The following is a 13,316-nucleotide window of genomic DNA, read 5'->3' as shown; positions in this document are numbered from 1 at the left end:
CGACTGCGTGGACTTGAGACCCTTCCTGTCTCGCTGCGGCTCCATTAGGGTGGAGGCCGGATGCTTCATGATCTACGACAAAGATCACTACGGCGGCAATCAGTGCTATCTGAAGAGGGGTGACTACCCAGATCGCCAACATTGGACCGATCTGGGCGAGACGGTGGGGTCCTGCCGAGTCATCCCGATGGTGAGCCAAAAAATTGACAGTGGATCGCTTGTAATATATTTCCTCAAATATTGGCCTCTACTCAAATTATCTCCCCGATCACCCCCAATCTGCAATATATTTAATTATCCAATATTTATATGGCCCCACCAGGAGCAGGGGACCTTCAACATGCGCCTGTTTGAGCGCATCGAGTTCGGAGGTCAGATGATGGATCTAGCGGATGACTGTCCCAGCGTCATGGAGCGCTTCCAGAAGCAGGACATTTTCTCCTGCACTGTAACCAACGGCAACTGGCTCTTCTATGAGCAGCCTAACTACCTGGGTAGGATGTACCTAATCAGACCTGGGAAGTACAAACGGTTCAGTGAGTGGGGGGGCAGGAGCGCCCGAGTGGGATCGGTCAGACGCATCACAGACTATTGATCACCAAAGAACTGAACTGATCCCAGGGTATCATTTTTTTGGGCCATGTCAGTACTCTAATCAGTCAGCACTGCTAGACAAATTGAACCATAAGCAACTATATAGTGATATTCCAAATAAAATATGTCAGATAATCAACTATGGCGCCGATGTTTAATAATCAGAATGGTGGACTTACCAGATGAAACACACATATCATATCCACATAATACAGAAAGTGCAATGAAAACAATGCATGACTGTAAGTAAAGTCTGCGTTTATGTGTGAACACAACATGGGGGGCAATCAACAGCATATTCACACTAGGCTATTTTCTAAAATTATTATTTCATTTCAATTACTCGCTTAAGTATAGTCGCGGGTCAGCCAGTGCGCTGTGGGTTTGACTTATGGATGTACAAATGTGTCGGTTATCATTCATCATCTGCATGGAATATGTCATTGAATTCAAGCAATTAATGACAGTGGTAACCTTGTACAAAACACTGTGTTGCATATTGAGTATAATATATATATAAATAATAAACATTTATATGTTTTGTACATGAGTATACTGATTTTACACATAACTTTAGTAATGTCCTGGAAATAAATTAAGAAAAATAAAGAGCCTTCTCTTTTTCATGAGTCCAGCCATAAGGTCCAGCGCCCTTTAAAGAGACGGCATTTTCAAATGTTTGAACCTCAGAAGCTTAAAAAAAAGATATTTCCTGCTTCCCTACAGCCGTCAACAACACAGCATTAGCTTCCTGGCTGTATTCCTGAGTGCATGAAACTCCGAGTGGGAGGTAGTTTTTTTTGGAACGCAGCATTAGCATCCTAGCTCCATACTTTTAGCATCACATCCCGTTTTGTTGTTGCAGCTTTATTTGTGATACAAGTAGCCATGACTATTGATGCTACTAGTGAGCAGTTAGCTTAATTATTAGTTTGTCGCCCTCCCAAACTAAACATGTTGAAACGGCAAACACACAAATACTTTATCACTTATCTCTTACGGAGCATGAATGTAAGCTAACTGGGCTAGTTTAGTTTAGCTTTGGCAGAACATGCTAGTGTGGCTGTGTACACGCGAGTTAAGCTGTATCCGTGTAATTACCGCTTTTTGTTTTACTGCTTGAGGATTTTGTAGCATTGTGTGTTAGCATTAGCGAAGTTAGCAAAGCTACATCAGTTTCTGAATTACTGGACAAAATTATCCAGTGATGTATTGCATAAATATATGTAAAGATTGTTTAATTTAATTAACCAATATTTTATTTTACAGACTCTAGGGTGGTAAAAGGTAAAAAAAAACGAATTCAAAACATTTTAAACATAAAAAACAGAATTAGAGAAATAATAAAGCGGATTTCATTGGGAGCAACAAAGGAAGCTAACAAGCTGCTAACAGCTAACAGCACTGCCCTGAGCGTCCATTCGCACTCAACCCTGACAACGGGCGATAAAAACGATCATGATAGCATAGGAACTAGCTACAGGCATTATTATTTTTTAGGTATGTGCAAGCGCCAACGTTAGCATGTTGGTTGCAAGTGAGAGGTTCCATTTTCAGGTCTACAAAAACTTACTGATAGTGTAGCAGGATCGATGTAATGTGTCTTTGGACCACAGTCACCTGGGATAGGTTCCAGATGTCCAGATGGATGGATGGTCTGGAACGAGTTCTCAAGAGCAAGAGGCTATCAATACGTCCTGAGTTTGAACACCTTGCTGAGTCTGGAGGTGGCACTGGAGTAGACCAGGAAAGAGTCTCTGTCTGTGCTGAAGTGTTCCCAATCTCTGCAGCCGAATGTGGGCAGGCTGTGAACAGGAACAAAGCCCTCATAGCCCTGCCACCTGAAACCACACATGAATGAAGACCAGGGCAGAAGAGCTTCCTTGGCAAACCACCTTACAGGAAGTATTCACCTGTAGACCACACTATTCACAGAGTATGACCTTCCATCATGAGAGTTGGCTACCACCAAGAACTTCTCCTGTCCGACGGTGAAGAACTCCCAGTCCAGGGCACTGAGTAGAACAAGTCCCACAAGTTACAAGTTTTAAAGATTGCTGGAAAAAGTTCTTTCCACACACCTGTGGGTTAGGATGTCTTGGAAGCGAATGAAGGTCCAGCTGATGGTGCTGAGCTCATAGACGGTGGAGTTGATGCTATAGAGACTCGGGCCTAGCTCCGACACCTTCTGACTATTGGCCACAGCTAAGAAGAACCTGCCATCAATCTCAAACGTCTCCCAGTCTGTCGCCCCCACCGTCTGTAGCGAGAACATTAAGTTCAAAGGAGAACACGGGATCAATCACCGCAAACACTGACCGGGATGTTCTGGAAGGTCCGAAAACGTCCATTCAGCCAAACGTAAACGGTTGAGGTGATGACGGTGGTCTGACCGTCAAAGGTGTTAGCGACCACAAGGAAGTGGTACGGTCCGATGGTAAAGAATTCCCAGTCGTACGCTCCAGAGGTGGACAGGGTCTGGTTGACCTCAAATATCTGACGAAACCGAACGTCAGACAAGAAAGCAACGGGCAGCAGAAAGCAGATCCGAACACACTACCTTGGACTTGGGGTTCCACCTGTAGATGACACTGTTGATGTTGTGATTGGAGTCTCTGGCTGTGGACAGGATGGAGACATTCGTTTTTTTTATGTCAGCGCTCGACCTGAGAGCCAACAGAATTCGATATTCTGATATGACCTCGTCTGTGATTGGCTACCACCAGGAAGCTGTGGTTGTGCATGTGAAAGGCCTCCCAGTCCACAGCGGCATGGGTCTCCAACGTCTGATGCCGCACAAAACGCTGCCGCCGCTCATTCCACCGATAGATGACTGACAGCTCCGGCTCCGCCTCCCTGGAGTTTGCCACCACGAGGAAAGACTAAAGCAGGAGAAATCGTGTTGTTCACCTGCCAATAAACATCACTGTTGACACGGGACGTAAACAAGAACCCCTGTGCCGCGTTTCTGATTCACATACGTGACGTCCAGCCTTGTCTGTTTCATTCACGCCTCGACTCTAATCGGACCAGCCAATCGGGACACACTGTGACAAAATGTCGGCGATGTACAACGTTCGACATTGTCTGCGTTTGTGTGCTCAGGTGGTGGCCAAACAATGACGGGAAGAGTAGAACACGCCCACTTTCGTGCTGCTCAAAGGCTGAGGCCACCAACAAAGCTTCAACCTCTTGAACTCCCTCAATCCATTGTTATCTTCTATCTGTATCAACTTAACACCTGTTGCCTTCAGGAGGATCCAGGTTAGCACCTAGCATTAGCTGTGGGAAAGGAAGACCAGGTTGTGTTTGTCATTGAGGAGAAGGTCATGTTTGAGTTGGAGGGAACTATTATTGTAACCTTGGTAACAGCAGCCAACCACAAGCGAGCTTGTAATCGTCCCACAACACCCCAGTGGCTCACCTGGCCATCAATGGTGAAATGTTTCCAAGCTCGAGCCTCCTGAGTGCTGATATTCTGATAAAGCCCAAAAGACCCGTTGGTCCACCTATAGATACCCGATCCGGGCCCAGAGTCCCTGTGGAAGAAGGAAACCAGTCCACCAGCTTGTTCACAGGAACCCATTACAAAACCATCTCACCTGTTGGCAGCAGCCATGAAGAGGCCTGCAGGCGGTATGGAGAAGACTTCCACGTCGAAGGTTTCGGAGAATGTGTACAAATCCTGGAAGTCCTCCAAGTAGTCCAATCGTTCAGAACCTACAGAATCGCGTGCTTGATTCTTGAGCCCAAACCACCTTGATGACACCCTCAGGTCCCCATGTTTGGACTAGCCAAAGGTGTGCATGAAAGTCATGCAGCCCACACTACCTTAATGGTGATGGTAATGGCGGCCATTGATATTACTTACCACCGAATAGACTTTTCCACATGAGGCCATCACACATGAGGACGCTTTTCCTTGGGACATTAAACCACAGCTGACCTTCTTCTGCACGGGAACAAGGCGGACAACTCCCCGCTGTCACCGTCACCTCCGCCTCTGAACATCACACACAGTCATGGAACATATTATAACATACGTCAAGTCTCGTTTATGTCGTCAACTCATCTATGGCGTCGATATCGACATACTGTATGTGGTGACCACTATTGGCAACATGCATTTTGAGACCCAAAGGGATTGTTTATATCAGAGGTCTCAAACACGTGGCTCGCGGGCCAAATGTGGCCCGCAGGACACTAGTGTGATGCCCCTGCCTTGATATGAAAGTTTAATGTTAGTGCAGCCCGCGCAAGTTTTATATGGATGCTGTATGGTATCATGTACCCAGAAAAAATGATTACGTTTGATTAATGTTCATGTTAAAGGTTAAATAACTGTTAATAGTTATCCTCCCTATCCGTGTGGAAGTGGTAAGTTTTTGGCTATTTAAGTTTAAAGGAAATAACTTGAAGGCTACCGTTTAGGTCGCTAGCGCTCTAGTTTGCGAGTTAGCATGTGTCTCAAGACCCTGCAGTTGCGCAATATGTTGTAAATAAAAAAAGTATTTTTTACATTTTTCTGTTTTTAATAAATGCATTTTTTTGTTTTTTTTTGGAAACCCTGATGCGGCCCAGTCTCACCCAGACCCTAGCTCCAGTGGCCCCCAGGTAAATTGAGTTTGAGACCCCTGATTTATATGAAACAATATATATTTTACTATTATTACTATAACTCCAATCTAGTTACACAGAATTTAAATATGCAAACCGTGACTTTCCGTTCAGTGCAAAATAATAGTTTGGCAGTATTAACCAGAATTTTACCTCAGCAACTAACAAGATGGACCCATTAATTTTATTTATTATTATTTTTTCTTAGATTGTTCCACCGGAGCAAAGATTTGCTCAAATTTGCACAAATTGAGAACAGCAGTAACAAAGAAACTGATGTACGTTCAAAAGTCCTTCATCAGCACCCATTTTCCTTATGTCTCTGGACAACGTCACAAGTAAATGTGCATATGTGGCTCCTCAATTCAGTGAGTGATGAGTCCGTCAGTCAGAGAGGCATCAAACGTATTCCATTGTATACGAAACTTGAGAAAAGGCGGCCAGAATCAACTGAGTCCATAAAGACTTCATGTCCAAGACTTAAAACAAATTTGTCAGCTTATCAGTAGCCTAGAATGTATCACAAGTCAGGTTTAGTTGGAGCACCACTATTTTATATAGCAACTTTTTAAAAATTATTATTTTATATTTAGTCATGACGTACCATATATTTTATTTGATGTTGTTCTTTAGTCTTTGTTCATCATTTTCACTTACACAGTTTTCCTACTTGTTGTGTAAGTATTGTTGTGTAATATGAAATAACCACACTAATCACTTGACTTTAGCATTTGGAAAAACATGAACATACATTAATTCCTTTTCTACTGCTTATCCTAACAAAGGTCACGGGGGTGCTGGAGCCTATACCAGCTGACTTTGGGCAAAAAGGTGTGGTACACCCTGGACTGGTCCCCAGCCAATCACAGGGCACATATAGACAAACAACCATTCACACTCACATTCATACCTATGGACAATTTGGAGTCACCAATTAACCTAGCATGTTTTTGGAATGTGGGAGGAAACCGGAGTACCCGGAGAAAACCCACGCATGCACGGGGAGAACATGCAAACTCCACACAGAGATGGCCGAGGGTGGCAAACATAAACATAACACTGCAAATGAAAACAATAATTGACTGTTAAAGTTGTGATACTCACCATAAGGGTAAACTGGACTGGGCCACTCTGACCTCTGAAGGATTTGGGGGACAACCAGCTCTGCCAGGTGAGGGTCTGAGTTGGGACACAGCCTAGAAGTGGCATCTGAACCGGGCAGCAGAACCAGCTGACGTAGTAAACCCTGAAACCATCGGTTCATGAAGTTCAACAGCTGCGACTTCGGAGCTTAGTCAGGTACTTTGTGGGAAGGTAAGCTCGAAAGCACAAAGTAACGCAAACGATCCCTGAAGACTCACGGAGAAGCGTCCCATTCGCTTCTTCCTGGTGCCTATGAAGACCCTGGACCCTCTGGTGCTTAAGGTAGCAGGGAAGGGGGGGACCTGTGTACTGTGAGATGAGACATTTATTAAAAAGCAGACACAGTCATAGTGGACATATAGTGTCCACTCACAGCTCCAGAGGCAGTCCGCAGTCGATGGTCAGAGCCGCGTGCGGTCCAGTGACAGCCAGCACTATCGTGTGCCAGCGGTTATCATCCAACTGCACCTCCTTGAAGCTCAGCCGGCTCCGCCTCCCGGCGCTAGGATGATTGACCATTAAATGGATGCAGTTCTGTGAAATACGTAACCCTAGCAACAGTGACTCCGCCTCCATAGAAAAGATATACTCGTTCCTCTGGAAGCAGAGAGAAAGTTGAGTTGGATTAGCAACCAGATCAGGAGAGACTTGAAAAGACCAGCAAGAGGAGCACAGAGGCTTGAACATACTGGAAGTAGAAGAAGCAAAAGATCATGCAGAATTCGAACACTACAGAACAGACTCCATGACACTACAACAGACATGGAGAGACTTCAGCAGAAATAAACAGAGCACGAGAGGGTAGAACTTAGACCCAGGACAGACCACATTGGAATTTAGATCCAGGTCACCTTCTGTCTCAGCCTCGGCATCTTGAAAGTAATGACCAACGAGAACTCAGCAGGGAAGAAGTCACAGTAGGTGAAGATTTGAGAGGCAGGGAAACTTAGCGATGTTGCCATGGCACTGGACAAACGAAGACCTCTGGACCCCCTGGACTGTACCATCTGCACCTAAAAGGTCAGTTTATTGGTCATTTCATTACTATGCCCCTCCTACCAACCCACCTGTGTCATACCTGTGGTGGCACGGTTTGACCTTGCTGCTGCAACACCCTGGCCAGGAGGTCGAGAGGCAGCAGATCTGGTGAAAGAACAGATCAAATCCCAAATATCAGATAGGCCAGGTGCATACAGGTGAATATTGTTGTAAAAAGGTGTGTCACCTGTGCAGGGTCTCCAGCTGTGACTCAGGACTGCAGACGCCAGCAACGTGCCGGTGACAAGCAGGACACCGCATGCCAACATCACGTCTGGTTGCTGTCAGCTTACCTTGGTGGGCCACTTGTCCAACAACTTAATTCACAAGCCGCTACTTTCCAGGTCTACCAACATCATAGATGGTCCCGTGCTGCCCATCATTCCTTCCTCTGCCAAAGTTTGTCAGATTCTGAGTGGTGCTACTTCAAGTCTTCACACCTGGCAGCTTGATGTCCACGTGATGCTTGATCCAGTGAAGATAGAGGTAGTTGAGCTGCAGGTGAGACACTCGCTCCACCTGCACTCCCTTGAAAGAGTGGGGCGGAGCTAAAAAACCATAAACCGCCTCCTTCAAACAAATCTGATGCAAAAGATAGATGGTAGTTTCCATCAAGGTGTGCAGTTCAAGGACATCCGGTTTCTTCAGAAAACACATTTAACAATCTGTTATTAATGGCTTAATTACAGTGTTACTAATTTATATGTTGTGTTATGAAGATGGCTGTTATTCTTACTTTTTTTTATCAAGTGTTGACATCATACATATGTGGGTTAGCTAACAAAATCAAAATACTTTGAGAGAATGATCAAAATCTCTTACTTGCATCCTTTGATGTTGATCCTTCATTTTTTTCCATTTGATGCTGAAATTGCGCCGTGACAATCATAGCAACATCACTCTATAAAATCAATATTGCATCAAAATGCACAAATGAGACAGGTGACGTTGAAAGTGATCAACTTTATTATCTTATTCCTCTTTTGAAAAGTCCAAGTGTTGCCTTCGTGAGTGCAGCCTGGCGAGCGTTTGAAGTGTTGTCAAGTGAAGATGACAAGAAAGATTAAAAGACGAGCCAGAGGCCGCTTGTCTGCACGTCTTGCTCTTAGGTGGGATCAGGGAGGGCAGGAATTCCCCCGCTTCAAGCAGAGCGCCTCATCCTGGCTGACTGCCCCCGCACACACGCGCAAGTGCCGGGTAAATATTAATGAGCTACAACTCCCAGGATACATTTTCGTTGAAAAAACAGCTCACGACTATTGCCACAACAAGGTCAAAGGTAAAGCTGAGCTAGGTTTTGTCTCAACTTGTACGCAAACACCAGTGTCAGCTGACAACTTCCTGTTTTCACATAACAGCTGAGTTGAAAAAACAAAACAGCAGATGCTTTCCAGGAAGTAAAGGCTCCCATGATGTGACATCACTTCCTAACTTCCTACAGCAGCTGTCTGTGTGTATGTTTGTCTGTGGATTGCAGGGTTGGGAGGCGGCCAGGGCTCTACAATTACATTATGCAAATCACATGTATGAAAACCGTGTTCAGCTGAACGGTGACATTTGCCCTCTGGTCCACAGCCTCTTTCACACACAAGACACACACACACACACACACACTATGATGGCTGATGATGTTGTCATTAAAGCCCCAAAGACTTGCGTACGATCTTCTGGGCGAGTTTGTAAAATTGATCCCGATCTTCCCGCCACATTTTAGAGGCATCCACGTTGGCTCCACTTTCGTCGTTTGGTTCTGGGGGTGTGGTTGAGAAGAGATGCAGGGAGTATGAGTTTCCATAAAGACGTGTCAACATCAAGAGCACCTACCTGCTAACATGCTAACCACAGACAGCAAGATCTTCTCCACGCTCTGGACAGGACTCCACCGCTCTGCGCTGCTCTCGTAACCCATTGGGTCATCCCCAGGGGCGTGCAGGATGGAGATGCACACACGGCCGTCTGGGTAGACTGCAAGGGTGGGGATAACATGACTGATACAGCTCGCATACAACAAAGCAGATTGTACTCCTGTACACTGTGCGCAGTGTGGGGGGTTTGGGGAAGGGTTTGACTGATTTCCCAAAATCAGGAAAATGCGTAGTTTTACTGCATACATTTTTTATTTTTAGTTATTGTTTTCACTATTTTGTGCAGCACTTCGGAAACGGTGTTTATAAAATGCGCTATATGAATAAAGTGGATTGGATTCTGCAAAGATATGTGGGACAAAATTCTTCCACAGGGCTGCAAGACACTCATTGCAAGTTATTGCAAATGTTTGATTGCAGTTGTTGCTGCTAAGGGTGCCCCAACCAGTTATTAGGTTTAGGGGCCAATCACTTTTTCACCCAGGGTCATGTAAGTTTCAATTTTTTTTCTCCCTTAATAATAAATTTGCTTGATGATCTGAAACATTTGTGCTAAAAAAATATTTAAAAAAACACTTTTTCACATCACTTTATATATATTATATATGTATTTTTTACAATACTGGCCCTCTCAGTGTGTGCCAAAAAGAAAAACTGGCTGGTCAAGTCCCACTTAAGGTCCGGGTACAAAATGGCACTGGTAACTACACCAACAAAAATGATTAGTAGCAACTGTTTGCATTATTTCAACTTTGATCATTTTGTTTTTAATTTAAATTAGTGGAAAAAAAAGTTACACATGATGCTTAGGTCATGCATGGAATGTTATACAAAATATTTGAAACTGTAGCAGCATTGTTTTATCATTAAGTTCAATTTAAAAAGCCTGTCTGTCCACTGCTATATTTTGTCATTGTAGTTATTGTAGTTAAAATATTGCGTCTTGTTCTTGTGAACCCAATACAGTGTATCGTCTTGTCTCGTGGGATGAGTGTATTGTTTTCACCCCTAAAAGCCACCAAAAGCCCGTCTGCTGCGGGCTTTCTGTCATGCGGGCAGTCGACTTGCTTTGAGGTGCGTGGCGACATGGCAACAGGGTGAGACTTTGATCTCGATTGAGCTCTAGCTACTGTTGCTTGTTGATGGCCCACCAGACCACTGCGCGTGTGAGTCACATGACTGCTGTGAGTTCAGTGACATATTTGGCACACGTCCACACAAGGACAAAAAACAAGATGATGATAATGATGATGATGATGATGATGGTGGTGAAGGGTCAGCTGTCCTCTAATCAGTGCAGAGTGCTTAGACATGCTTAGACGGTTGTGACACTACAGCCCAGTCCACTAATCAAAACACTAAGAACAAGGTAACACAACAGCAGGTCCTGACAGGCCAAATGGCCATAGTTTGATGCTTCCCGTTTACAATGTCATGTGACTGAGCAGTGTGAGGGCTGGGGTAGAGTTGGGGCTGTAGGACTTACTGTTTGGGTGAAACATGTCGCAGGTGAATCTCATCTTTGGAGGGCTGAGAGGATAATCGGAGGGGAAGGTAAGGACAGCTGGAAAGACGCCGCCTTCAAAACATGTGTCCTGTGGACCCCTGAAACATGGACCAGAACCACAAGAGGCATCAGAACTCATTCATTTTCTACCACTTTTCCTCACGAGGGTGAGAGGCGGGGTACACCGTGGACTGGTTGCCAGCCAATCACAGGGCACATATAGACAAACAACCATTCACACTCACATTCATACCTATGGACAATTTGGAGTCACCAATTAACCTAGCATGTTTTTGGAATGTGGGAGGAAACCGGAGTTGAACCCTGGTCTCCTAGCTGTGAGGTATGCGTGCTAACCACTCGACCGCCGTGCAGCCTGGCATCAGAACTGATATTTGAAAAAATATTCAGAAAGTAGAGAAGCTGCCCTGTATGGATGCTTTAAAGCCCATTTCGGAATCAGGAACATCTGCTGGTACATTGGGGGTTTGAGGATGTGTGTTTATCATGATGTGCTGTGTGTTCTAAAGCTGTAGCAGTACATGTATTCGTAATTTGATTTTTGGGTACGAAACATTCGGTTTGGTACAGAGGCCTATTGGTTTCCCACACAGTAACTATTAAGTGAGGCACACTCATAAAACCCCACTCTCCTCCTACTCAGCCATGATTGCCAATTGTCGATATCTTCTCTGAGACTGTGGGTATAAACGCCACTCCGCCTTTTTGGGCTAGACAACAAATCTCATTCACTATATAAATGTTTAAAAATGTGTAATTAGGAGCCAAGAAAGACAATCACCTTTTATTTCCTTACTGTACATAAATCAACTAAACCATGACCTTAAAACCAAAGTACATACCAAACCGTGATTATGGTGTACTGTTACGATGCAACCTATGCTGCTGCTGTCAAATAAAATACATTCCTCATCCCAATATGCTCTTTCTTGTGCTTCAAGTAAGGTTCCCAGCTGAGGACTGTCTCAGACAATGATGGGGTGTTAGAGTGATGTCATCAGGCTCAATTGAAGGACACACTGACATCAACAATCACAGCTGTCGCCTTCACTGACATCATGTAGATGGGAAATATCTCAGACAATAACAGGTTTAGTCGTGGAAAAAGTCCACATTTACCATGCGACTGAAGGACCCAAAACAGAATTTAGAATTTCCCTTGAGATCAATGAAGCATCAATCTATCTAAAAACTAAGCTGATGAGATTAACTTCAATTGCTCAACATCAATGCTGTTATACTACCAGTGTATAGTAGTTTTATTATAATCATTTATCTCCATCTGCACTGTGGTGCAATAATTGATACTCACATGATGAGCGCCTCCCATTCAAAGAAGTTTTCCTCATTGGCTGGACCTGGGACACACAAAAGATACGGGACCTTGTCACCTAGCAACATGTACTGTGGCATTTAAAGAACACATGTACACAAGTACAGATACAGTAGAACCTTGGTTGGGTGGTTGACATTTTCTGGTTAGCGTATAACAGTGTGTGTCTTTGCTGAGTTATTAATTCAGTGCTTGAGTCAAACTGTGTTGTTCTTGTATTTTTATCTCAAAGCGTCGTTGCTAATAGCCTATTAGCTTGCTTATAGATGGAAACACGAACCGGAATTCCGCTCAGTCACCTGTCTATGATGTCATCAGCTGTTGACTCAAGTTCTTTGCTAACTAAACAACAAAATTTTCTGCTTTTCTTTTGATAACAGCTGCAAAATACCCCACAACAGAGTTCAAAAACCTGGTATTGCTGCATTACCATTGTTGCTACTTGTCACTAGCATAACTAAAGATCCCAACTAACACTCTTATATTTCTACAATAGGTGGAGAAGCTATTAGAAATGCTGTACCTCTCCAACAACCAAACATATGTCAGTCGGTGGTGCTTCTTTATCGTTATCTCTTTCGAGTGGAAAAACTGTTATTTGCAGCCAGAGAAGGATAGTGTCATTCACGTCATTAGATAAGTCAACAATACCTGCGACGATTCCTTCCGGCGGGTTGAGAGTCAGCTCTGTAAACACACGCAGGTGGACAGGTTACCATCCTGCCTCTACTGGGCTAGCATGCTAAGATGCTAACAGTGAGCACTGCACAGAATCTGCTAACAGAAAAGTAGCATCATAACAACACCAAGTATTACGCTACCTCGTCCGCTAAGGTGGCCTCTACAGTGTAAATCAACAAAATTGGATACAAGCTCAATATAATGTATTGAGTTTACATGGCCACTCTTCCACAGGTCAACTTTCTACTACTCACACCACTTAAACGAAGGTGTCTCAATTTAACATTCTGGTGTGCACGTATTTTACGAGAGCACACACAATTAAAACACAACAAAAGTTAAATGGTGTACAGGCGTGCAAAGTTAGCGAGCTGCATTTGTACTCACGTTTGTATTCGGCCATTAGCCTTTTAAGCGCTGTGCCCGCCATTGCTGTCCCTATGTAGCTGTCAGCTACGGCTGTCAATCCCAGCGGCGAGCCCTGGGTGCGCATGCGCACATCTCTTGTATGGGCTAA

The 13,316-nt window shown here is 44.3% G+C and overlaps 3 protein-coding genes across 3 annotated transcripts in view; 1 reads left to right on the top strand and 2 right to left on the bottom strand.

Moving 5' to 3' along the window:
- The window catches only part of LOC131136177 (gamma-crystallin M2-like), a 1,329-nt gene extending 152 nt beyond the window's left edge, over positions 1–1,177 (top strand). Inside the window, exons 2-3 of the mRNA XM_058082763.1 lie at positions 1–190; positions 323–1,177. The exon at positions 1–190 is cut by the window's left edge and continues 53 nt beyond it. Of these exons, the coding sequence (XP_057938746.1) occupies positions 1–190; positions 323–595 (463 nt within the window). The 3' untranslated portion in view covers positions 596–1,177. The remainder of the gene's footprint in view (positions 191–322) is intronic.
- Positions 735–7,758, bottom strand: LOC131136175 (thrombospondin-type laminin G domain and EAR repeat-containing protein-like). Its single transcript, XM_058082761.1, has 15 exons — positions 7,580–7,758; positions 7,433–7,497; positions 7,206–7,367; positions 6,728–6,951; positions 6,573–6,663; positions 6,316–6,457; positions 4,466–4,597; positions 4,197–4,314; positions 4,019–4,133; positions 3,296–3,476; positions 3,155–3,213; positions 2,914–3,090; positions 2,676–2,854; positions 2,508–2,609; positions 735–2,435 (listed from the first exon to the last, which is right to left on the bottom strand). Exons 1-15 carry the CDS (start codon positions 7,659–7,661, stop codon positions 2,282–2,284), a joined length of 1,983 nt encoding a protein of 660 aa, XP_057938744.1. The 5' UTR covers positions 7,662–7,758; the 3' UTR covers positions 735–2,281.
- A 577-nt stretch (positions 7,759–8,335) lies between these two features.
- Positions 8,336–13,276, bottom strand: ube2g2 (ubiquitin-conjugating enzyme E2G 2 (UBC7 homolog, yeast)). The gene is made up of 6 exons (XM_058082762.1): positions 13,187–13,276; positions 12,770–12,805; positions 12,098–12,143; positions 10,744–10,862; positions 9,217–9,357; positions 8,336–9,142 (listed from the first exon to the last, which is right to left on the bottom strand). The coding sequence occupies exons 1-6, from the start codon at positions 13,227–13,229 to the stop codon at positions 9,030–9,032; spliced, it is 498 nt and encodes a 165-aa protein (XP_057938745.1). The 5' UTR covers positions 13,230–13,276; the 3' UTR covers positions 8,336–9,029.
- Positions 13,277–13,316: the final 40 nt, after the last annotated feature.

The sequence above is a fragment of the Doryrhamphus excisus genome, chromosome 9 (assembly GCF_030265055.1).
Source record: "Doryrhamphus excisus isolate RoL2022-K1 chromosome 9, RoL_Dexc_1.0, whole genome shotgun sequence".
NCBI classification, from domain to species: Eukaryota; Metazoa; Chordata; class Actinopteri; order Syngnathiformes; family Syngnathidae; genus Doryrhamphus; species Doryrhamphus excisus.
Note: the sequence above shows the minus strand (reverse complement) of the source record. Positions and strands in the feature narration are given on the sequence as shown.